This window comes from Pristis pectinata, chromosome 2, assembly GCF_009764475.1.
Source record: "Pristis pectinata isolate sPriPec2 chromosome 2, sPriPec2.1.pri, whole genome shotgun sequence".
In the NCBI taxonomy this organism is placed as follows: domain Eukaryota; kingdom Metazoa; phylum Chordata; class Chondrichthyes; order Rhinopristiformes; family Pristidae; genus Pristis; species Pristis pectinata.
In genome coordinates, this window is record NC_067406.1 from 61484086 (window position 1) to 61510545 (window position 26460).

The 26460-nt window shown below is 37.6% G+C and overlaps 1 protein-coding gene across 1 annotated transcript; it reads right to left on the bottom strand.

Annotated features, from left to right (window-relative positions):
- Positions 1-718: 718 nt before the first annotated feature.
- On the bottom strand, positions 719-24170 carry tmem165 (transmembrane protein 165). The gene is given in 7 exon segments (XM_052010137.1): positions 719-4611; positions 4794-4899; positions 8059-8241; positions 13134-13309; positions 17098-17152; positions 17154-17324; positions 23891-24170. Coding segments are annotated over 7 exon segments (900 nt in total). The 5' UTR covers positions 24023-24170; the 3' UTR covers positions 719-4534.
- Positions 24171-26460: the final 2290 nt, after the last annotated feature.

Consider the following 26460-nt stretch of genomic DNA (forward strand, 5'->3'; position numbering starts at 1 on the left):
AATATCTTAATTTCCCAGAAAATAAGAAAGTTTGCGAATCTTGGAACCCCCTTGGATAACTTGGGAGAAACAGGATACATTTTTGGTTACAGGAAAGTTACTCTCAAGCTACATTGTTAAGCAATGCAGTAAAAGACCCATATTTATTTGATTTGGAAGTAGCCCTCCACCTATGCCATTTCAAAATACTAGCCTTGGTGGTGGCAATTCAGAAGAGGGAAATCCTTTTACCTTCAAACTGTAAATAGTATTTCACTATTGAGCACCAGTTTGTAACAAGACAATGGGCTGTACTGGAGTTACGTGATCAGTATCTGTTGCATAATGAGCATGGATACCTCAGATTGCAGCAAAAACCTATTGAATCAATAGCTTACCTGAAGTATGAGCTAACAGCATGGGCCATTTGACAAACCATTCAAGCTGAATGTATTAAAAGCTAAAAACATTCAGCCATTGAAGGGAAGGCACAGTGACTGGACATAATCCAGTACTTCCTCATTTTGTAAATGAACATATAATTCAGTATTATCAGTGTTTCTTGGTACAAAGAGTTCCCTCTATGCCCTGGGCTATATTTATCATTATCATTTAACCAGAATATCCAGTCATTACCTTAATAGTTTGTGGGACATTTCATACCTTGCCAAGTCTTCAAGTAGTGAAAGGAACTTAATGAAAGACTTTAAGTTGTGTGACAAATAACCAAATGAAATAATGCATCAATAATTCAAAGTGTTTTACTATTAAAATGCACTTAATGTAAACATCTTGCTGGTCTTGCACCAAAATTAAGTGCAGAGCACCATTCCCCATTGATACTACTCAGTGTGCACGCCTTTTGTATTTCACACAAGATTTAAGTCTCCAGTAATACAAAGAGAAATTAAATTATCAAGCTTTTGCTGCATAGTCACTTGTACGGGTTGAAACTTTCTAGTTCAGTACCCTTGAGACCTGACTAGTGCCAGATCACAGAAAATCAACCCCCATTCATCTTTCTCCCAGCAGGAACCGTTTTAAGTATAGATATTTCCCAGGTCATGCAAGGGTTCCAAGGACTGTTCATAACCTGGTAACACTGTTAGCTGAGATCACAAAAGTTGCACTGGTATGTTAATTAGCTATAGACTAGTACAGATCTTAGTTAAATCTTAGTTAGAATTAGTTAATTAGTATACATCTGTACTAAAGATTCAAAACATGCCAGACGATAGAATGCTGGACCAGAGAGTTCCAACCTGTATTGAGTTAACCCAACAATTGTCCCATAGCTATTGACTCACTACTGTTGCATACGAATTTTTACACCAGAAAAATCCCATGAATCAAATTAGAGTATGTTAAGGCTTTGTAAAAGCTAACTATGCAAGCATACTTGTACGACATGGCAAATAAAATTTGATGAATTAAGGTGTGAACTCATTATTGCATACTTTTGCTTGCCAGATTTAATCACATGGTGCCAAGATGATTAACTGGGTAGAAGTTCTACCTTGGTCTCAAGTGCTAAATATATAATAGTTATACACTACTTCTTCCAAAGAACTCCACACACATGGACAAATATCTACCTGCATAAATTAAGTTTGCACTCAGATTGCAAATACATTGTTACAATACACCCAGTCACTCAAACTTAAATACAAATTCTTACTGCGTGCAAGATACACCACACCTAGACATTATTGCAAGGAAGAAATGTACAAACAAATGATGCTCCTTTGTTAATTACCCCAATTATAAATATAATTAAGTTGAAACAGTATTCAATTTAAAAATAGATTAAATAAAGGATTACAATGCAAAATTCTTATCAGTACAAGGTCTTAGTTTCTTAAATCCAAAGAAAGCTTTCTTCACAATCTTGGACAAAAATGTTTCGCTATTACAGAACGTATAAACTACTCCAATAGTGCAAATGAAGTAATTACTCTGACTCCCAATTAAAGTGAATGTTGGGAGTTTAAATAGTTATCACATTTAACACAAACTAAACTAAAAGGTTCGCTGCGATACTGCACAAGGAAGAAAAAAAACAAATGTTACAAGTTATGCAATTAAGATAGTTTTAAGAAAATGCATTTTATACAAGATCTCTCAAATCATTTACAAGATTTATCAGCATTTGCACTTTTCCCACATGGGTGGAAGGCCACAAAACTGAGAATTCTCCAAGCTCTTAACTCACAAGGCTTGATCTTTATTCATTGCAAGGGTTACTGTGTACGAATGAAGACAAATCTTATATTGTGGTGTCTGTGCTGAGATCTGAAGTCCAGTAGTTTTGTACCACCGAATAAACTGTATTAGCTGCACCAGAATAAACAGCAACTAGAAATTCATGTTCCTATTTTGGCAAAAAAAAAATTGGTTGTTTTCTACAGAACTGTCAAGTAAATGCTGCCATGGTTCACAACTTTTGAAATTAAAAAAGGGTACTATAGTAAAAGTCAATGATTGTAGATCAAGGGTAAATTTACAGATTTCTTCCTCCCAGGACAGAGATTGAGTAGGATGTTCAGCAACAATATTGTACTATTAATCCTCTGACAAGCAATTGTAATGCAACTGATTAACTTGCTAATATTAAAATCCTTATTAAAAATCAATTCCCTCACTGAAACATTTCATAAGCTTCCAAGTAATGATGGCTCCCCCAATCCCACCATCATTTCTCCAAATGTGGCCAGTGGGGTGGGCAGCAGTGTGTCATAAACAACATTTTACAAATAATGCTTTACTTTTAAAGAACACAGGGTAAATTCCTCCATTAGCAGTCTGTGGTAAATTCTGCTTCAAGTTCTCAGTTCCTGGGTATTGCTACTCAATATGCTAAGCTGGAGATTTCATATATTCATACACACAATACTTGTATTTTTTTTGCTCAGTATCAAATTGTCTTAGTTACCCGCCAAGACATGTGTTAATTTGCTTACAGGCAAGTGAGTATCTAGGGTCTAACTTCAGAACAGCAATCCCAGCTTTTAGATCAAATTGCAATCATTCAAAGTATACCATTTTACTCTATTACATTTCTGTAAAAGCTGAATAGAAAACAGTTTTCAAATCTTCATAGCAAAACAAACCACAGAGTGGTACCTCAGCTGGCCCAGTATGTGCAGTTAAAAACATGCAATATGTTTTGGGTCCTTGCTAACTGTATACTCAGTGGGCTGCATAATTTTACTGTTCACACAATTTTATAAGATGAAGGATAAATTTAGTTGTTAAAAAGGATAATCTAATAGTTGTTACCCATTGAGTAATCACAAAACAGAAGTGCTTACTTAACTCAAATAGGAATGCAGCAATGGAATAAATTATGATGCTGCTGCTACTTATTCCTATTTTAAGACTGTTCTTGCTACTTTGCAGTTTCAGAATTCAGAAAACCTCCCTTCTCAGAACAATGCTAAAAGCAGAAAGTGGTTATGCAACAAAGTATTCATTTTATCTTATTCCATGTCAATGAGTCTGCTCCATTTACACACAAAATAGGCTCGACTCCACTGAAAAACCTTGTAAATCTGACTTAGCAGTTGAAAGACTAAGTTTCAAAAACTACCTTGGACAAAGTTAGCATTCATTGCCATTTATACAGCCAACATCAAAAGTAAATTGCAGCAAAGAACTTTAAAAAAAAAAATTCCTTCCAGATCTCCTTATAATTTGAATTTAACAGAATACATAACCACTACCTGTATTCCTTTAGAATATGTTAATTGATGACCTACATGTTGTCTGATCGGAAACTTAGTGAAGTGGAAAGCATTTATAAAATTGTACAGATCAAATATTAACAAATGAGTTGGACCAATTTGCAAGATCAATATAAAAGTTACAAATTAAATGCTGATCACATTAAAAAGCATCTCACAAACTTAATTACCAGAGTTATAAACCAGAAGTCTGATAACTGTGAGCCAGCTACTCATTTAAACAGCCTCAATTTGACATGACATTCCCAGCCACGTAGGATTACTTAAACTTGCTATTTTGACGAGCTGGGTACTGCTTGATGAAATGATCTCTTCAAATAATGCAATGAAGGCCCTTTGGTCGATGGGGGAGGTAGAAGACAGTTTAAATTGACTCTTTACATGAATAAGCACAAACCATGTCCATGACAAAGTAACCAAAAGGAGTGCTTTAAACAGAAGAATAGCTGAGCAACATTTTTCAGAGAACGAGGAATGTAGGAACATTTACGTCATTGTTAATGTTTAGATTCCCCTTATGAAAATTCCTTTAATACAGTCCCTCTTCCAAGTTAAAATTTCCAATACATCTTTAACGATTTTTTTTTTACTGCAAGCAGCAAGGCATCTACTTATTGACATTTGTACAAAAAACAGAGGTTGTTTGAACTGAAAAAAACTCAAAACTGCCTTCCGCAGCTAAAATGTGAAACATACAGGAAGCGCAGGTCTGTATCAAGTCTTCTCCAGTGTGCAGATACTCTGTACATTTACAAAAATAGAAATCAGGATTGGAAATGGGCAATCTTGGTCGACAATACCGAAACATCCTGTTAAAACCCGCCGTCAGGACTGATGAACAAGGCAGAGAGTGCAAATGCCAAGAAAACTATTCCACCAATGATGGTCACTGAAATCAAAGAAAAGAATTAAATCAAATATTAAATTTAAGTATTCCCTGTACCATACAACTTGTAAAACTGCAAAATTCCTTGCTTTGAAACCCATGACACTAGGACAAGCTTCATTCATCAAACAATACTTCCATCTTGAACACTGAAGATTATTAACAGAACTTGTCTGAACTCTTACCAGTTCTAACTGAGATTTTCTGAGCAACCATCCTTCCTCCAATTACTGCCAATCCAGTACAAAGGCAGTGTCCCAGTGTCCCACCTACAGCAACACCAAAGGGATCCTACAAGAAGAAATATACTCTAAGAAAATCTCCTATTGGTGCATCAATGTACAATTTCATGGAATTCCAGAACTAGATTGCTAATTCACATAGTATGCATTTCTAATTTTATTCATTCTTTTCCCCTGCATTAAAACAATATATAAAAAAAAGTTGTACACTGCTCTTTGATAACGCAGGTCAATTCACCCATGAAAACTTCAAGGTACTATAAATGATCATGATGTTGATTGCACTGGGGAAACTTAACTAGGGTTCATACGACTAAATACCATCCAATCTTACAATCTGCATACCTTGTATAACACTTTTCTAAACTATATTGATACTTGTAGTAAGTGTAATCAGCTTCTTAATAAAAGATGTAAATGACCCAAGATAAAACATTATCAAATTCAGTCAAACTATGATGGTATCCTACCAAGAGGTTCATGAAATAGTAACTTGGAAAGGGTATGAAGACAAAAGAGACTGCAGATGCTGGAATCTGGAAGAAAAAATAGAATGCTGGGAGGACTCAGCAAGTCAAGCAGTATCTGTGGAGGCAGAAGGTGTAAATTGACATATCAGGTCAAGATCCTGCATCAGGACTAGAAATATCGACTTATGCCTTTTGCCTCCACAAATGAACTTGTAGTTTTTAATTAATTCAGGGGACATGGAGGACAGTATGCAAATTCACCAGCACGCAAAGTAGATTACAGGATCTTTGATGCCTTCTTCGGTCCCAAGGTACTGATTCAGTACTATTTTTGACAAATGGCACTTGGAGATCAGGGATCAGAGAGAGAACAAACAGCACATGAAACCATACCCCGTTAATCAACCCCATGCTGGGCAGCAATGGCTTACTCGTCAAGTTGTCAAGGCAATGTGGTAGTTGTGCAATTAACGCTGGTAATCTGGCAATGCATGCATGCTGTGGACAAATTTGAAAGTCAGCAAACAATTCTGAGGTCAATAATCTTTCAAGGATAAAGTGTAATAGGACCAATCTGGATAATGCTGACCCAAGATAAAATTTTCCTTGGGTTCGCTTTTTATTCAAACATCTTCAGGATTTGTGATAAAGATGAATCAAAATTTAACAAAGATTTAAAATTTACAATTTTGAAATCCTTCCGTTTAATATACATTGTCAAAGTAAATCCCATATCAATGTGCAAAATTAATGCTATGTACTTGGCTGCTTCCTTCCCTGTGTACATATAACTAATGGGGTGAATCTTCATGGCTGCTCAGAAATAAGACCAAGACCTGTTAGTAGCCCTTGCTGATGACAGATAATACCAGAAATGTCAGTCAAGCTGCTGCTGGACAACACATTGGCTGGGAAATAACCATAAGGTCAAGCCTAGCCAATAGGGGTCAGTGAAAATTCTGGCTTGCAGATTAGAAAAATAAAAGGAAAGCTCTTTATTCTTTAAAGTAAATGAATTGTTAATTTAATATTTTCAGTTATCATTCCTGTTTTTCTTTAAATATATTTTTAATTCAAAGACATTAAGAAAACTGTTGAAATTAATTACAGGCTTTAATACAAAGCAAAATTCTAACACCCAGCTTTTTCTTCTGTCAAAGACCGTCAGGGTATTAGACAGGTAAGGCCTTTGCAAAGCCTGGTCATCACCAGTCTCAAAGGCCTCCACCTCTGGCCCGAGGGAGGGCGGGTGTGCCGGGACTGCAGGCCAGATCCAGCCCAAGTTGTTAATATTGATATCAGCAATTTCAGATTCCAAGATTGTCTTGGATCACCTTAGATCATCAATCTCGAAAAGTATAACTATAAAGTTAGTCTATGAAAAAAAAATTGTCTGCGAAATATTAGACATGCATTAAAACTCAACTACACTCAAGTTAATTTACTGAGAAATCTAAATGACTGCAGTCTCTTTCTCCACCCACATTATGAACACCCAAGACCAAAGAATTAACTGGAGATTCACAAGTTTTATATTAAGGACCACACTGAGATGGATATAAAACTTAGAACCTCAATCAGCTAAAGCCCCACAGCTGCCATCACCAGGGTCACCATAGACAACTGGGCATCAATTTGATAAGATAAACCAAGAATCAAGAGAGTCAACCAAGAATCCACAGGCCCCAGTAATAGTTCTCTCTCCCATCAAGTTGCTAGGGCTGTCTGTTCAATCAGCAACTGAACCTCTGAGCATTGCAGGCTGCAGGACTTGCTTGTCAGATTCACAATCTGGCAAATAATCAACTTACTTCCAATCTTCATTAGTATGCATGTTACTGAGGATCAACTAAAACATGATTTTCCTATTTTCTAATGCGGGATATTTTCAAATGTGTCATTAGATAAATCTTGAGTGCAAATTGTGCAGTGCAGATTAATAGAACGAACATCCTTTACCAATGACGTAAAAAAGTATTAAGTGAAATGAATTCTAATGGTCTCAATTCAACTCCGCGAAGAGGGATTAATGGCACAAATGCTCCTAGAATTCACCGCAACTTAGCACAGCACTGGCCCCCTCACTTAAAAGGCGCATATATTGTCTTCATGGAAAATAGGAGATAATGATGAATCTTAGATTTCAGAAGTTACATTGCATATTTGGGACAGAGTAGAGGGAGATTTATCATATACTGAATTTACTCACTTCCCAACCTGAATTCTTACCATTCAAATGGGTCTGAACAGTGTTGTGAATCTACAGTAATATTAATCATAAAGTCAAAGATTCAATAAATTCAGTTTCTTCCTCTCCAAAAACAATGCTCCAAATGATTAGCACAGAACAATACAACACAGGAACAGGCCCTTTGGCCCACAATGTTGTGCTGAACTAATTAAGCTAATGACACCTAATTAAACTAATCCCTTCTGCGTGCAGAAATTCCATATCCCACCAATATCCTGCATATTCATGTGCCTATCTAAGAGCCTCTTAAACATCTCTATCATATCTGCCTCCACCCCCACCCGTGGCAGCAGATTCCAGGCACCCACCACTGTGTAAAAAAAAACTTGCCCCACACATCTCCTTTCAGCTTTCCCCCCCTCACCTAAAGTGCATGCCCTCTAGTCTAAGAATTTGACCCTGGGGAGAAAAGGATACCAGCTGTCTACTCTATTTATGCCACTCATAATTTTAACATAATTGAAATAAAAAAAACTGAAGAACTTACCTCCCGAGCAGCTAGTACAATGGTAGTTAACTGTGACCGATCTCCCCACTCTGCCAGAAACGTAAGAGTCAATGCCTGAATGAAAACTGGAGAAATACAATGCAATCGCCTCTTTTGTGGCTGATGTGTTGTTGAACCTGCTTCAATATCCTGTGGACCATTTGCTACTTTTGATCGTTGAAGCTTTGATGTTTGTTTTAAAATAAAAAAGAAAAAGTTAATTTAACTTAGTTTTTAATTCCTGAAATTTTCTAAAATAAACAGGCCAGTCCAGTAATTCTGGGCTGATATTGACAAATATGCAGTTTAACTTTGTTTATTGTTCCCAGATTACGCAATTAAACAGGAGAAAATGATCTGATGATTTAAAATGTCATTCATTCTTTCATTCATCAGCAGGAGCTCATTGAAAAAAATCAGTGAAACACTTTGATTCATTCAGAAATCAGACTAATACACAAACATTTTAAATCTCAACAAGCTGGATCCTCCAATATACCAATTGCTGATAGCTATTAATCCTTCAAGATTATACAAGGCATTGACTGAATTAAAATTTAATGAACATTAGAAGTAATTTGCTAATTTGTAAATATCTAAAAGAAATGAGTTTTTGGTAAATTATACTTGGTAGACAATTGTTCAAAGAAAAAAGGTTTCCTCCAACAAACAGATCTTGAAAACAAGTAATACCTAATTTGTCCCACTCTTTAAAAAGGTTTAAAAAAGTAATTAAAGAAAATGGGACTGGACAAAGAAAAACTTAATAAACCAAAATATTTTCTAAATTGTAACCAAATCCTCAAAACATGTTTAACTACTAAATTATCTGTTTATTTAATGATATTGGAAGTGAAGAACCAAGCAAAGAGATAACAGAATTTTTTTTTTAAAAAACAGAATTAATTTCCGAAGAAACCCATACTGGGCGAGCCTCTTGATTAATGTAATGTAACCAAAATGTAAGATTTTGTATATTGACTGCCCAGTAATAAAATCTAAAATTAGGTAAGGCTAAACCTCCGTTCTTTTTAATCTTCTGAAGGTGAACTTTTAGTATAGGATGTTTATTATTCCATATATAGGAAGAAATAATTGAGTCAAAGAAAGACTTAGGAATAAAAACAGGTAAAGCCTGAAATAGATATATAAATTTAGGTAAAATATTCATTTTAATAACATTAATTCAGCCAATCAATGATATAGAAAGGGGAGACCAACTTGATAAAACCCTTTTCACATAGTGCAGTAAAGTGAAAAAATTTTTCTTTAAATAAATGCTTATAAATTTTAGTAATTGACACCCCCAGAAAGGTAAAATGATTTCTTACAATTACATTCTTTTCCTTTGAGTCCTGATAAGAATTTATTAGATGTAATTTTTAAGTTGGAACCTTTTCAGGATGGCTCAATATCTAATATTTATGACAGATTACCAGGAATGAGTAAGGTGCCACTAGATAAAATTAAAAATGCTTGGGAACAAGATTTGCAGATGTCAATTTCTGAGGAAACTTGGAATGAAATTATCAAGTTGGTTAATACTTCGTCATTATGTGCTCGTCATTCTCTCCTTCAATTTAAAGTGGTCCATAGAGTTCACTTGTCTAAAGATAAATTATCCCATTTTATTCTGATATATCTCCTTACTGTGACAAATGTAATAAGAGAGTGGCTTCCTTAATTCACATGTTTTGGATGTGTCAGAGTCTTAAAAAAATACTGGACAGAGGTCTTTCATACTTCTTCTGTACTTTTCAAAATAAATTTTAAACTTGACCCTTTGCACTATTTGGGATTGTTGGAGAAAAAGATATAACTTTGAAGGCTTCTGATTTACATATTCTGGCTTTAAATTCTTTCTTATAGCCAGGAGAGCTGAATTGCTTAAGTGGAAGGCAGTCACTCTGCCTACTCATGCTCAATGGTTACAGGATGTTATGTCATACTTGAATCTAGAGAAGATTCGCTGTTCAGTTTTTGAATCTAACCTAGACTTTCAAACCCCGTGGGGACCTTCTTTGAATTATTTTCAAAATCTCTGATTTGGGGACTAAAACGCAGATATTGGCTGACATGGTTACGTTTTTAAAAGGTTTTTCCTTGTTGTTTTTTCCCATCTAACAGCTTCGGGTTTTGGTAGTGGGAGTAGATTTTTTTCATAATAAAATATTTCATTTTTTTTTCCCTTTATTAACTAACTTCTATATATGATTATTAATTTAGAGTATTATAATCTAAGTATGATTTAATACAACGTATTCAGTAGTATTCTTATTCTTTCTTGATGCATGTACTCTATTTTTTTCATGGATTCAATAAAAATATTATAAAAGAAGTAATTTGCTGGCTAGATTTCTAACCAAGCTTGTTAGAAATTTCCTAGCTATTGAACTTCACTGGAACTACAGTATTTATGGATTCTACCACACTTTCAGCAAAAATGGTTTCAGAAATGCCATGATCCAAAGAGAATATTCCTGGCAAGAACTTTCATGTACAAAACTTTAAACCTATTCCAGTTATACCTTAAAACTATAACTATTTGCTTTTAACTCCATACTTCACTCAAGAATTTTTTTAAAACCAGCATTTTCATTTCAGAAAAAAAACTTTCTGTTGCAAGGTTGAAACAAGGCAAAATTTAAAAACTTATTTCCATTGGCACTGTAGTGTAGCATGAAAGTGGAAAAAAATTAAGTGCTTTTCATTTGAAAAATTAGTTTTAAAATTAATTTCTTTGAAAAATGCATTCTTTGAATCACTCTACAAATAAATGCAAGAAACAATCTAAGCTGATTTGTCATTTTTTAAATAAATATCCCATAATTCCTCCTCACCAGGTCCTTTACATACTTGCCCCATTAATAGCTGATATTACCACAAACATTTGCTTCTTTTGATTTTTTTTAAAATGTTGTTTTAAATCTTACTACAATTGGTATTTCTATAACCCTGAAAGTCCCCAGAAACTCCAGTGGCTGAGAAATTTGTAATTATACCATCTTCAAACTATTTAATTTTCAATCTTCACCTTCCTCTACTTTCACAGTTCTAGCAACATTTGGAATTGCTGCAAAGTGCAAGAGGAGAAATAACACGACTTCCAACATTGACACCCCTATGCTATAAGTGCGTTTTCCTTTTGCAAGCACTTTCGGCTGAATAAAAATGGGGAAGCCACGTGGAAAATCATATAGCAAGGGAACCTGACCAGAGGCTGCAAGTCTTTGGGAATGTGGTCTTTGAATCCCAGGTGAGGCACTGAAATATATTAATGCTTAAGATCCTTGAGAAATTTATGAGCCAGTGAGCTTGGAAAGGTCTTTTTGAGCTACATTTGAGGCATTGCAATAATTGGGACACAAAATGGACATCAGTGAACATAGGAATAGTAGGCAAGATGGACTTGGATGCTGAATAGGAAGGTTGAGGTGGTTTGGATGACCAGATTAAGGAAGAGAGGCAATCAAGCAAAACAAAAAGGAATGAGATCTGAAGGTGAAACAGCTTGGTGGAAGAATTTCAGCCACAGTTTTAGTGAGACAGGGATTGGGATGAGCAAAAATATGATGGAAGATGGTGGTCTTTGCAATGAAAGAAGCTCAGTTTCTGAAGTAACATGTCAGGACCAGCCTAACAGATAGTGGAGAGAGGTGCTGCAGACTTATAAATGGGTGTAGACAATGCACAAGAGTAAAGAAATTGAACCCATGCCAAGGTCAAGGTTTGAAAAGAAACAAAAGCACATGGAAAGTTGAACCACTGACTTAGGAACCTTTACAGTTTCTCTTATTGTCTAGAATTTATTTTTTTTAAATTCTGCTGCATTTTTGTTCTGTTTCCACATATAATTTGCCAAATAGATTTTTGACAATGGTAATTTCAGTTTTAGTTGGTACAAAACAAAAAGTGCGCTAGTTTATAACCTATTCACAACTAGACAAAGTTACTGACGCAGGACCCACTAACGAATTCAGTCCTCATACTCCTTTTTAAAAAAATATGTTAATGTAGGACTTGCAATCAACACTTCAATAATTTCTGTACCTTTCAAACCTTGAGGAGCCTATTTAATATGGATTAAGTAACCACATAAAAAAGCAGGTTGAATTCTACTTTCTCCACTCACTCCCACCAGGATTTCATATGGGTAAAAAAAAAACAAAGAATCCCATAAATGTTTTAGCCTGTAGTACTTGGCAGCAGGCACAACACAAATATACCAAGATGCCTCTATGGCCTGCAGAATGTGCAACTTTTAAAAGCATACAGGGCAGGGTCTTCAACATAAATTCCCTAGGATCAAGCAGTCTCAGAAGTATGAATATATTCAATATAAAGATATAATTAGATAGATATAGTTAGATCTTTGTTATAAACATAACTGTGGTATTTTTGGGGACACAATGCACTTTTCAAATGACACATGTATATAATGCTGTCCTTTGTAAATATATACTATACAAAACATTAATAACACTATTATATTTCCAATGTAGGATCCAATTGCATATTTGAATTGGATATGTTAAGGACAGTGGAAGTTCACACTGGAGATCTTCAACTACGTATCTTAAACAAAGCTAACAGCCTTGGAATCCATTGGTTGACAAGTGCTAAGCAACCACATCCAAGTAATTAGCAATGGTCCTTAAAAGTGCTGCTGTATATACAAATTATACTAAGATGTACAGCCATTATAACCAAGCTCTCACCAGAAAATTAATGCTAATCCATTGATGAGATTCTTAATAAGAGAATAACTGCACTACCTAAAATTGATGCAAAGTTTCCCTTAGTTTTGTTAACTTATTTATCCGTTGGTCATAGCTTTTAGATAATGTGGACACTTGGATAGGTACATGCAGGGGCGGGGCTTAGAGGGATATGGGCGGGCACCATGGTTAGCATGGAATCGTTGGGCCGAAGGGCCTGTATCCGTGCTGTATGACTCTAGTGTGGTTATTCTCTTATTTAAAAATCTAAATCAATGGATCCATTGTCGTTAATCCACAGAAAATCTTTAGCTTTAGAGACTGTGCCTTGTACTGTACATATGCAATGAGACATACATCCTCATCTTTCTTTTTGATTTCTGCTTGCACTTCTTCCAGTTCTTCCTGACCTTCATTAGGACTCATCTTCAAGCCTTCCCAAAGCATTCGGAAGCCAAATATTGCAAATAATGCAGTTGATACATAGTACGTATACTTCCGGGGTATTATTGTAGTAGCATAGCCAAAGAGAACTGCAAAAAAGAATTAAACGCAAGACCATCAACCTTTAAATTGCATGATGTTTTATTTGCTTTCCTCACTTTGCTCAATTGAAGAACATGAAAATCATTTGAATCACATCAGAAGACAAAAGTATATAAAACTTTAAAAACTCTAAGGCTCATTTCAAATTACATCTGCAATTAGCATCCTTCAAACTTAAGATCTTTGTATTATTTATGGTTTTGTATAAATAGTAAAGAACAACCCAGGAGTGATTTATCATCCTTTTTAGAGTTCAATGATAATAGAGGTTATTCTGACGATTTTATGATAAGGTGCTTTATAAATCTATTCATAGTTGAGGCTAAACAAGATCAAACACACTTTTTAAGGTTTGATGCACAGTCGCTAGATGCAGAATTGAATTAAATCACATTTAACAGTTGACAGCAGGAGTGGTTAAAAATTTTGCAGTTAATAATGTAAAACATCTGTCAAACTTGCTATCATTCAAAATAATAAAGGATGACCTATCTGAATACTTTTCTACCCTAAGCTCTTGTAATAAAATCAAAAAGATGAGAATATTCAGGCCAGGCAGCATCTGTACAGAAAGAAACAGGATTGATGCTCAAGGTTAATGACCCCTAGCTCCTGATCCCCTTGGTGTTCAAATTAGATCATCGGTTTGATATCTGTGTGGGCCATCTTACATACACCACCATTTATATTCAGGTAACATTTAGAGCACAAGCTCCAGAAATCTAGTCAGGTTGACTTTGACCATGTAAATTAAAAAATATCATTATAGCACAAGACTTCAAGGATAGAATTTGATAAATCAGCTGCAGGAAATTAAAGACAAAATATTCTGCAGATGCTGGAATCTGGAGCAATACACTACAATTGCTGGAAGAATTCAGCAGGTCAGGCAGCATCCATGGAGGGAAATAAACAGTCGATGTTTTGGGCCAAGACGCTTCATCAGGACTGGAAAGGAAGAGGGCAGAAGCCAGAATAAGAAGGTGGGGGCAGGGGGAGGAGCACACCCACCTCCCCCCACCTTCTTATTCTAGCTTCTGCCCTCTTCCTTTCCAGTCCTGATGAAGGGTCTCGGCCCAAAACATTGACTGTTCATTTCCCTCCATGGATAAGATGATATCTTTATTAGTCACATGTACATCAAAATACACAGTGAAATGCATCTTTTGCGTAGAGTGTTCTGGGGGGCAGCCCGCAAGTGTCGCCACGCTTCTGGCACCAACATAGTATGCCCATAACTTCCTAACCTGTACGTCTTTGGAATGTGGGAGGAAACCGGAGCACCCGGAGGAAACTCACGCAGACACAGGGAGAACATACAAACTCCTTACAGACAGCAGCCGGAATTGAACCTGGGTTGCTGGTGCTGTAATAGCATTATGCTAACCACTACACTACCAATGCTGCCTGACTTGCTGAGTTCCTAGAGCACTTTCTGTGTATTGCTGTAGGAAATTAATGTTGAAGAAAGGAGCTGTTACTCTACTGGGAATCTTTTGAAGGTATAAGATAGGATGCATAAATAAATTAGAGAAACGTGCCTGGAAATGGGCTACAACCGTGACTGATTTTATTTACTCAAATCAAGATCAAATTATCATTGAAGTTATACACCAACAAAGAAATTCAACAATTAGCCCAGGACTGTTCCCTAGAACAGCATTTTTATGAGGGAATTAAGTAGATAAAAAGCAAGAAAAAGACTGAAGTTAATGAAAGCAAACTCCATTTGTATGGGAACACATGTTTAAAAGGTATACAGATGTTTGAAGACTGGACTTAAAAAAAAGTTACTGAAAATAATTAGCTCCTTAAAAAGATTTAAAGAGCTGCAGTTTTTCATCCCACATTAATGCATACTTCCATGTGACAATTATTTCAAAGCCATTTTAGTATTGATAAAAACTGATATTTTGTAAAACTGAACAACTTTGACCTTTATTTCACAAATCATCTTACATGGTTGTGCTTTGAGACAAACGCAGGACAGAACAGGTTTCAAACTGTATCTACCCGTGGCTTAATTTCTCTTGTATGGTTAACTGCTCTAACATCGGTCTTCACTGGAGACCAGGAGAGATGTATCTACCTCCCAATAACACTGCACTGAAATCATCCTGGTTAGTTCCTTGGCTGGTGTGCAGAAGATGTGCATTGTGCAAGGACTGGACACCAGGTACGGGAGGCACAATCTAAAATTACATGTTAAAATCAATGCCTCGATGATAAGGCTGCATCCATTGAAAGAGCTCGAAAATATAGCCCTAATATAGAAGCATACTGCCATCCAGTCCTCCATTTTAATGTAGAACATTTTAATACATTTCCAATAGAAATATTGGGCAGCATTGCATAAATTTGCTTCCTTTTATTGCACAGTAGTCCCCAACACCAACATAAAACTGGATAAATCAGTCATCAAAAAGACTTTGCAGGTGAGAAGCAGAAGGAACCTGGGTCAAGTCCACAGTTAAGTGTGAAAAAACAAGGAAGCTTCTGTCCAATATGCCCTCTCCTTCTGCCTATGGTACCTCAGTGTCTTGCAATAAGATTTGGCATTAAAATACAAGCACTGCAAAGTTTTGGTACTTATTATTGCCTAAACACACCCAGAAGTTAGGTCTGGTTCACTCAGCTGTAAATTAATGTTTAATTCTTTCCAACCCACTTCTCTCAAATGGAAATTTGTATAAATAGGAAGTCTCATTCTTAAAATTTCATTACTTTGTTAAAATAAGTAAATTTTCTTACTTTTCCTGTCTCCTAATTCATTCTACCCCCATTTCAATTTGTACAGAATATGTAATTTAATGCAAGGCTATAATTTATATTTTCTAGTTTAGAATGAATCATTGTGAGAATTTTGAAAGTATACTGATCTTCTCTAGTCAAACACCAGTGATGCCCTGCAGTGCAGCTGATAAGGATCAAGTTGCAAAGATATCCAATGCACTGCTAATGAAAGGTCCTGAAATGCTGACCTGACTACTCTCTCCAGAGCAAATCCCTGACTTGCTGAGTACTTTCAGCTTATGCTATTTTTATTTCCAGTATCTGGTTTTTGCTAAAGTATCAGTCCATCATTTCCAGTTGCATTCTAGATCAACCAAGTCTCCCAAGTCCACACCGTAAGAGTGTTCCCACCTGCAACAGCAGATAACAATGTTGGATGCAAGGGAAGAAAATGCAAACAGGGATAGCAACTGTGGAATCTCCTAATTTCAATCAAATGTTGCTGTGACCACCAGGACTCTTTTGGAATTGATGGGAGCCAATGCCAAAAATGTAATGGCTTTAAAAGCAGAAATATGACCATTTCTCTGACTTTGTGATTTGGAGTCTGTCACCATACTTTGGAGAAAGGAATTTAAGAGCAAGATATACACACGATGATGGGACAGAATGATGAAGAAATTAAGACCAAGAAAGAAAGATGCAGAGAAAGAGGAACAAAGATAGGGAGTGGACATAATAGAGTAATGGGGAAACAAAAGCAGAAGATAAGGTACAAAAAATAAATACAGGAATTTGAAAAAAGCTGGAAGAGAATTTCAGGAACATAAACCCTAGATTACCTTTCTTGCTTATTGTAATTCCACATGATGAATTACTTGTTAATAGTCTAGCTTTAAGATTGGGTATAAAGATTAAGTTAATGCTGCATAGTGAAACGTATATCAGTAGCTACTAATCAACTCAGTGGCCTAATTGTTAATTTATCAAACAGAAATAATAATGTATTATACTTGTATTTTTAAAAAAAAAAGTCACCAACCAGACAAACAGGTCATCAATCCCAAAGCCAGCATTGCTCCAGCAAGCACAGTCAGGGCGATTGTAGCGCATGGCCATAATTGCTGCTATGAAGAATGTCTTGTCACCCAGCTCAGAGACGATGATGACCGATATGGATGCAATAAGTGCATGTATAAAACCCAGATTTGTTTTGGTAATAGATTCATCGCTTAGAACATTATCCATAGGATGTGGTGAAGATATTTTCTGTATTAAAATAATAATGTTGAACATTAGTTACAAAAAAAATTTTCAAAAGCTTAATCCACATTCCTGACTTCTGGTATTCCGAACCACAGCCCCGGCTCTGGCTGCACAGCTGGCCCACAGTCCGCACCTTGCCCCACAGTCTGGACTCTTGCCCCTGCTGCACATCCCACATGCACTCTAGATGCCTGGTTCAGACACTTCAGCCACTCAATAGAACAATAGAGTTCCAAACAAACAGATACTGGGTTATTGGAGTTTTACCGTACTGTGATTATTTTAGCAGTACCTTTATGAAAGCTCAACATATTACATTAGCAATGTGTCCTTGATGTGTAAAGGAACTAAGACATAGCATACCAATGCAACTAATGCTCTGAACAAGTTGTGTGCAAATTCACTATCTTATTAGCTTAACGATGCTGCAGATGAGGGGAAGAAATTCATGGAATGCTTAAAAAGCAAACAAAAAGGTATGAAGGAAATCAAATAGCTTCTGTTATTTGGGAAACAAAATTCTATCAACAATAGTGCATAACAGCACAACTAATAAAAGACAGAATAACTTTAAGCCAGAGGGTGGCTATTATAGAGAAGGTATTGTGAGAATTTTAGTTACCTGCCCAAAAGCTATCCGTATATTTGAAGGACACCATTCAGCCTATTGTGCTTGAAAGTTATTTAATTAATCCCACGCCCCAGTTCTTACTCCACAGTCCTGTTTAAAAATCAATTTAATTTTTTTAAAATTTTTTTACAGCGTAGTAACAGGCCCTTCCAGCCCAATGAGTCCGCACCACCCATTTTAAACCCAAATTAACATCTTTGGAATGTGGGAGGAAACCCGAGCACCCGGAGGAAACCCACGCACACATGGGAGAACATACAAATTCCTTACAGACAGCAGCCGGAATTGAACCCCGATCACTGTAATAGCGTCGCGCTAACCGCTACACTACCGTGTTTCTCCAGTACATATCCAGTTTCCCTTTAGAAGTTAATACTCAGTTCAATTCTGCCACTCATAGGCAGCGAGTTCCAGATAACATCATACTTTTGCAAAAAAAAATTATCCCCAAAATCTCAGCAGCAAATTTATTGCTAACATTCAATTTCCCCACTGAATGACATTAGTAGCCATGTTAATGCTGGATAAGCAGTTTAGCTGGATTTAAAATACTACAGTGATGTTAGCATGCATCTCACTTTCTGCCATCATCTCTTCTGATAACACTAGCATTCAAGGAGGGTTCTATTGCCACCTAATATTTAAAATTAATAAACCACAAGATAACTAATTGTAATGTATTTCCAGATTGGAGTCGTTAAAAACTGGTATTACACATTAAAAGCAAAAACCATCTGAGGCCTTAGAATGTTATTTGCCTCTTTCTCTACTGTACCAAACAGAATAAAAGAAAATGGGTCCCTGGAAACTTTTCTGGGGTTCAGGAGTCCAAACAAGCAGTCAATATCCCTATCCTATCACAGTTGCTACCAGAAAGGACTTTTGAACCACTACATTTTAGCCAAACTATACACATGCAAAGTTCAGCAGACTCAGATTTCATTCCCCCTGCCCCCAACCTACCTTCTACCTGAAGGGGAAAGTCATTGCCACTTAACAAATGATCAAGGGTTCTTATAAATACATGATAATTAATGCAATTCTAAAGTGCTGTATTAACAAATGAGCCTTGATAAGTTATCAAAATGCCCAGACTCAGGAAATACTTTGTTTCAATGCATAGGCTTCTTACAAATTGTTCACAACTGTCACAGAAACACCAAAACTCTGATTCAGAAGAAATAAACCTAAAAAGAAAAATTGTAAAGATCTGAAAAAAAAGACCTTCTGAGCACAATATTGAACACAGAATCATACAGAAGAGGAACATGCCCTTTCGGTCCACCTCATCCATCTGTCTGTGGTACTCATCTATTCTAATCCTATCTGCCTGCATCCCTCTACATCTTCCTGACAAAGTACCTGTCCCAATGCCTTTTAAACATTGTAATTGCATCTGCCCCTACCATCTCCTCTGGCAGCTCGTTCCAGATAACCACCACCCTCTGTGCGGAAAACCTACCCCACAGATCTCCTTTAAATTTCTCCCCTTCACCTTAAACCTGTGCCCTCTAGTTCTAGACTCTATTGCCCTGGACAAAGATTCCAACCATCTATCCTAGACACAAGAAATTCTGCAGATGCTGAAATCTGGAGCAACACACACAAAATGCTGGAGGAACTCAGCAGGTCAGGCAGCATCTATGGAGGGAAATAAACAGTCAATGTTTCGGGCTGAGACCCTTCATCAGGACTGGAAAGGAAGAGGGCAGAAGCCAGAATAAGAAGGTTGGGGGAGGGGGAGGAGCACAAGCTGGCAGGTGATAGGAGAGTCCGGGTGGGGGGGGAGGGGGGGGGGGGAAGGTCAGTGGGTGGAGGAGGGGTGGATGAAAGGGAATGATGTAAGAAGCTGAGAGGTGAGAGGTGGAAGAGGCAAAGGGGAGGAGTTGGGTCAGTTAGAGACCATCAAGGTGGTAGTCTCCAACCTGACTATCCTAACCACCCTATCCTCAAAAGACACTTGGATAAGTACATGGATACAAGGGGTTTACAGGAATATGGGCCAAATGCAGGCAAATGGGACTAGTTTGGTGGGCACCATGGTCGGCATGGATGTGATGCACCGAAGGGCCCGTTTCCGTGCTGTATGACCCTATGCCCCTCATAATTGTATAAACCTCTATAAAGTCACCTCTCAGCCACCATCATGCATAGGGCAAATCTTAACAAGTTAATGATTTTCAGTAAGCACATTATTATAGATTTCAATTTAGTTGCACAAGAGACCAAAAGTTGGTGCATCTCAATTGAAGTTTTGTTATAACTGAAATTACCTCTTTTGCCAAACACTAAAAAATAAGCAATCAAGTAGAACCATTAATAAAAAAGTGAAAGATTCAAGTCCTAATTATCTAGAATTGCCAGTACACAAAAAAGCAGGCTGTCCTTTTCAACAAGTTTACGATGGTGCTTATGCTTCACATGAACTATTCTACCTCATCTTACTTCATGTCACTCTACCTGCATTCCCAATTCTGTTCTCCCCCAATACACATCTAACTTCCCCTTAAAATATGCTAAATATCAGCACAACCAGGCCATATTCCATATTGACCACTCTTTGAATAAGGTTAGTTCAACTAAATTCCTTTTTGGATTTTTAGGATGACTTAATTTTATGGAATCTCCTTTTCTCTGTCCACAACTAAAGAAAAGTTATCTACCAAATGAAACCTTTTCATAATTTTTAAGCCCTCTGAGTTAACCCTCAGCCTTCTCCTTCCTGGAAGAACACTAGATTCTGCTGGTATTCCTGAGCTATAGTCCATCAGCCCTGTGAATTCCAAATGTAATTCACCAATATTGCCACTTTCTATCCTCATCTTCTAGAAATGATCCCTAGTGCACAGACTGTATATCCTTTTTGCAGCCTAGTTAATCTGTGCTACTACTTTCAATGATGAACCTATGACCTTACATCCCTCTTTTCCTCTATTCCATTTAAATTATTTATCCTTCCAAAATATATAGCCTTATGGTCGTCTCTGTTAAAGTTAACATAAAATCACACTCGCCATTTCTATGTTACAGCCTTCCTCAGAAGTTGTCTAATGTCCATGAATAAAAAATAAGCTATTTAAATTACTTCTACTTCCCAGCTCATACTCGCCTTGAGTGGTGAGCAAGTGCTGCTTCAATACACTGTTAAGAACACCTTCCATCACTTTGTTGGTGATTGAAAGTAGACAGATTGTATAATAGTTATTGGATTTGTCCAACTTTTCATGAACAGTATATTCCTGGGTAACTTTCCACATTGTTAGGTAGATGCAGTGCTGTAACTGTACTGGAGCAGATTGGTTAGAGGCATATCTGGTTCTGGAGAAATCATCTGCAGTACTACAGCTGGGGATGTTGTCGAGTCCCACAGCTTTTGCTGTATCCAGTGCTCTCAGCCCTTTCTTAATATCACGTTGAGTGAATCAAAGTCAAAGTGGCAGAAGGCAGGTTTCTGTGATGGTGGAGATGTCATGTGGATGCCAAGATGGATCATCTATTTGGCACTTCTGACAGAATTATTTCACCAGTCTGCCAATGTCATTCAGAAGTCTTTTGCTTTCCACTTCTTAGCTTATTTCCAATTTTGACTCATCTACAAACCAAAAATTATCAAAAGAAAAGCAGTGGCCATAAATACTAGTGAAAAATCACTGGAAACCTTCTTCCAGTCTGAAATATACCTGAGCTCCCTTTTTCAGTCCCTTAACCCATTTTACATGCACATCATCACAGCTTATTTAATCTCATTGTTTTAGTTTTAACACATTGTTACTTTTTTCCAAAATACCTATTAGTGATGGTCATCCACCACAGGATCCCTCATATTATTTCAAATAAGTTGATCAAATCTGTTAAAACAAGGTTTTGTTACCAGTGTTGGATTTCACTTATTAACCTATATTTAAACAAATAATTTGATTTCAGATTATTGTCTGAAACTTTCTTAACTACTGATATTGGACTGACTGAACTGCAATTGCTGAATTAAGCCCCTTCCCATTTCTGAACTAAAGGTATAACACTTCAAATAATTTCTATCTTAGCCATATCCAAGGACAATCAGAATTGTGATCAAGGAAACTTTAACTTCCACCCTTACTTCTCTCAGTAACCCAAGATGCATCCCTTGCAGACTGGGTGACTGCCAGTCTCTTAAGTAACTCTTCATCTATTTTTAATCTTGTGACCAGAAATATCATCTTTCAAACAACTGAACAAATTTAAGTACAATTTAAAATGTGGAAAATGTTACCCTGACATAACCAAAAGGTTTAAGTTCAATCCAATATAATTTTTCAATATTGTTAATCTTTCAGGGTCACATAGGAGGTTTGAACTTTCTTCACAATTTCCCTCAAATTAAATAACACTCCTCTGCACACGTATTCCTGACATACTGATGATCTATAGGATATGCACGAACTACCATCAACGGTGCCATGAATGCACATGAATCACTGTACATACATGTGCTGTTTATGTAAAAGGAACAAGACGGTAATAGTTTCTGAAGGACAATACCACTACATAATTTTTTCAAAGATATCTGCTTTTGTTAATACTCCAGACTTTGACTAATTCAAGGGCCAGGCAGCTCCTCAGGATTCCAGCAAACATAATTCCCTTAATCAAGCTCATTCACCTCCCACCCCACCAAAAATTCACTTCACTGCTGTTTCTAAGAGTTGTATGGACAAAATTTTCCACATTTACAGATCTAAAACTTTGTTCATTTAAAAGAAATTCATTGTGTGCAATAGTTATTATACTCAATTCTCCACTATCTAAAATGTAAGTCAGCTTAAATGACCAAGTATTTTCTTTTATTTAAGTTCACAATGCAGTAACCAAGATGAGGAAATAAATGTGATGTGATGCATTCTTAAAGATAACAAGGCAGATCTATTAAAAGAAATGCTTGCTTTTATTGGCCAAGATGCAGAAAACAAGAGCAGCTAGGTAACAATAGAAATACTTATAACACTAGAGCACAGCTCAAGTAACACACAGTTCTGGTCAACACATTATAGGAAAGACATATTTGCATTCGTGAGCCTATGTAGGAAATCTAGGAGGAGGTTGCCAGACCTAGAAAATTTTAGCTTTGATGAATGATTGGATAGGTTGGTGTTGTTTACTTTGGAAAGGAGACGCTTGAAGTGTGTAAAATGATCACTAGCCTAGAAAGAATAAATGGGAAGGTTTTATGTTCTTAACTGAGGGGTTCAAAACCCAGTGAGGATAAAATTTGGGGTAACTAGTTGAAGAATTAGGATTTCATGCAGGGTTATGGAACTCATCATTGTTAAATGGTACAACTCCTTCCCAGGTTACGAACGCCCAACTCGTGTACAACCTGTACATAGGAACGAACGTTTGCGAGACCGGTGGGATGGATTTGCTGGTTACTACGAGCCTGCAGGCATCTTCTGCCGTGTGGGAACTCGGTTGGCAGCCGAATTTCCGACTTGCCAACTGTCCGGGTTACGAACAGCTCGCAGGAACGGAACCCTGCCGTATGCGGAGGAAGACCTGCATTAGAAGAACCATAACTTACAAGCCATGGACCAAAGACTGAAATTGGCAAAAGGTTGAGCAGTTTTTTTTAAAATTAAAGTGGGCACGTACACGATGGGCTTGAACCAAGTATCATCTATTCTATGATTGGCATGCATGACCGAACAGCATTTTAGAAGCCTTTAAACCACGCATTGCACATGCCACAAACCGGTTTTGTTAAAATATGAAACTATAATTTGCAATTTCATTTGATTTGTCCTTGAAAGGGGCCGAGCACGGACCATGGGACTGCACTCCGGTCCTTACCCCTGGCACAAGGCACCGCACCGCGGGATCCGCGGCCTGGCGAATCGCCCACCCCCACACACCCAGAGCTTCCCTTCCCCTTCAGACCAAGCTCTGGGGCCTCGGCGTTTACCCGCACTGCTGGATCCACCTTGGCCGCTTTCTCCTCATCTTGCACGGCGGTTGCCGACGCCACCGTACAGCAGAAACTCAACAGGAGAACGGCGGCGACACCCGCTGCCAAAGGCAGGCACGTCGGAGACATGTCCGGGGAAGGTGGCCGGTCCAATTACAGGCAACCGGAGGCCGAAGGCGCAATTCCAACCGCGCCGCCGTCAAGAAATCACATCCGCCATCCCACGGCCGCCGAACCAAAGAGCTCTCAACCCAACACTATCCACTACCATCCCTCCCACTCGTCCTTCAGGGACAATCATTGACCTTTGTCTAAACATCCTCATCCTCGATTGGACGAAAAGGATGCCAATCATCCTCCTTTGCCCATCAGGTTGAGTTGCAACTTCCCTCGTGACGTCTCAACCAGTTTTGGACAAGTCTGCCTGCAACTCTCTGCGCATGCGCCATAAAAGGAAGAGCCGCGCTGCATCTCTACACAAGGAGTGTAGTTCTCTGCGCCTGCGCAGTAAGCCCTATTGCCGAAGCTGAGAGATGAATTTGCAAAGCGCTAACCTACAATTAGCTTCAGTAACCAGTTGGTAATACAATGCATCTTAATGTAATTTTGGGCTAAAAATGGTAAAATATAAATAAACAGATCATAATTGCTTACAATCTGAATTCGATATGGCTCCCTGATCAGTTCTGATAAGTATTTTGCTGCTTTCCCTGTGTAAAAAAATTAGGGAAAGCTCAATCCTTGCGAAATATAACAAGTCATGATTTTATCCAATGCCGTTAATTAAACTTAGCATTATATTCTTGCTACAATAATAGAAATGCCTTATAACTTTAAAACATTCTTTCAATGTAGCTATATTTGAGAAGCCAACCTATTGAGGCTGGCTAGGCAATTGGCTAAGTGGCATTAGACAAAGTAGGGATACTGAGCAGGCAGATTGGCAGAAAATTACCAGTGGTGGCTCACAAGAGTGTGTTGGTCCCATGACTCCTCCTACAATGGCAGCTTTAAAGATTCAGCGGTGGGTCATCCTCCTCACCCAAAATATTTATGATATTGGGTATTTAAACAGAAAGCTATTGTGGGTGCACTATCCGGACTGCCATGGCGAGGAAGCCATTTAATTTGAACTTTTAAATGATAGCTGAAAAATAAAAGCAACCAAGGTTTGGAGTACTGCATATATCAATCATTAAAATGTCTGATGCACACAGAAGAAAAAAATAATTGCTAATGAATGCTGACCTTGTACTCCAGGTGAAAGAGATGGGAGTTAATGAAGATTAATGAAGATGGAAGTTAATGAAGAGATGGAGGTTAATGAAGGTCTATACCTTCATTCCGTCAACCAAAATGCATGACCGTACACTTCCCTACACTGTATTCCACCTGCCATTTCTTTGCCCATTCTCCCAACCAGTCCAAGTCCTTCTGCAGACTCCCTGCTTCCTCAACATTACCTGCTCCTCCACCTATCTTTGTACCATTTGCAAACTTGGCCACAAAGCCATCAATTCCATCATCCAGATCATCAACATATAATGTGAAAAGTAGTGGACCCAACACTGACCCTTGCAGAGCACTAGTCACTGGCAACCAACCAGAAAAGACCCCCTTTATTCCCACTCTTTGCCTTCTGCTAATCAGCCAATCTTCTAACCATGCTAGTACTTTCCTGTAATACCAAGGGTGCCTATCTTGTTTAGCAGCCTCATGTGTGGCACCTTGTCAAAGGCCTTCTGAAAATCCCAAGTAAACAACATCCACTGACTCTCCTTTGTCTATCCTGCCTGTTACTTCCTCAAAGAATTCCAACAGATTCATCAGGCAAGATATCCCCTTCAGGAAACCATGCTGACTTCGGCTTACTTTATCATGTGCTTCCAAGTACTCCAAAACCTATTCTTAATAATGGACTCTAACATCTTACCAACCACTGAAGTCAGGCTAACTGGCCTATAATTTCCTGTCTTTTGCCTCTCTCCCTTCTTAAAGAGTACAGTGACATTTGCAATTTCCAGTCCTCTGGACCATTCCTGAATCTAGTGATTCTTGAAAGATCACTACTAATGCCTCCATAATTTCTTCAGCTACCTCTTTCGGAATCCTGTGATGTAGTCCATCCAGTCCAGGTGACTTATCTACCTTCAGACTTTCCAGTTTCCCAAGCACCTTCTCCTTAGTAATAGTGACTACACTCATTTCTGCCCCCTGACTCTCTCAAATTTCTGGCATGTTACTGGTGTCTTCCACAGTGAAGACTGACACAAAATACTTATTCAGTTCATCCATCATTTCTTTGCTCCCCATTACCACCTCTCCAGCATCATTTTCCAGTGGTCCAATATCCACTCTTGCCTCTCTTTCACTATACTATACTAAGTACAAAGAAGTTTCAAAATGGAACCCAACATTTGAGGACATCAAGATAGAAACATGAAGTAAATGTGACATTTGAAGGAAGTATACATTGCATTTGAGATATTTCCTTAAATCACAGCTTTTGGTGATTAAGTCACAATCAATATGCAGATATTGTTATACATTAACTGCATGTAGCACCT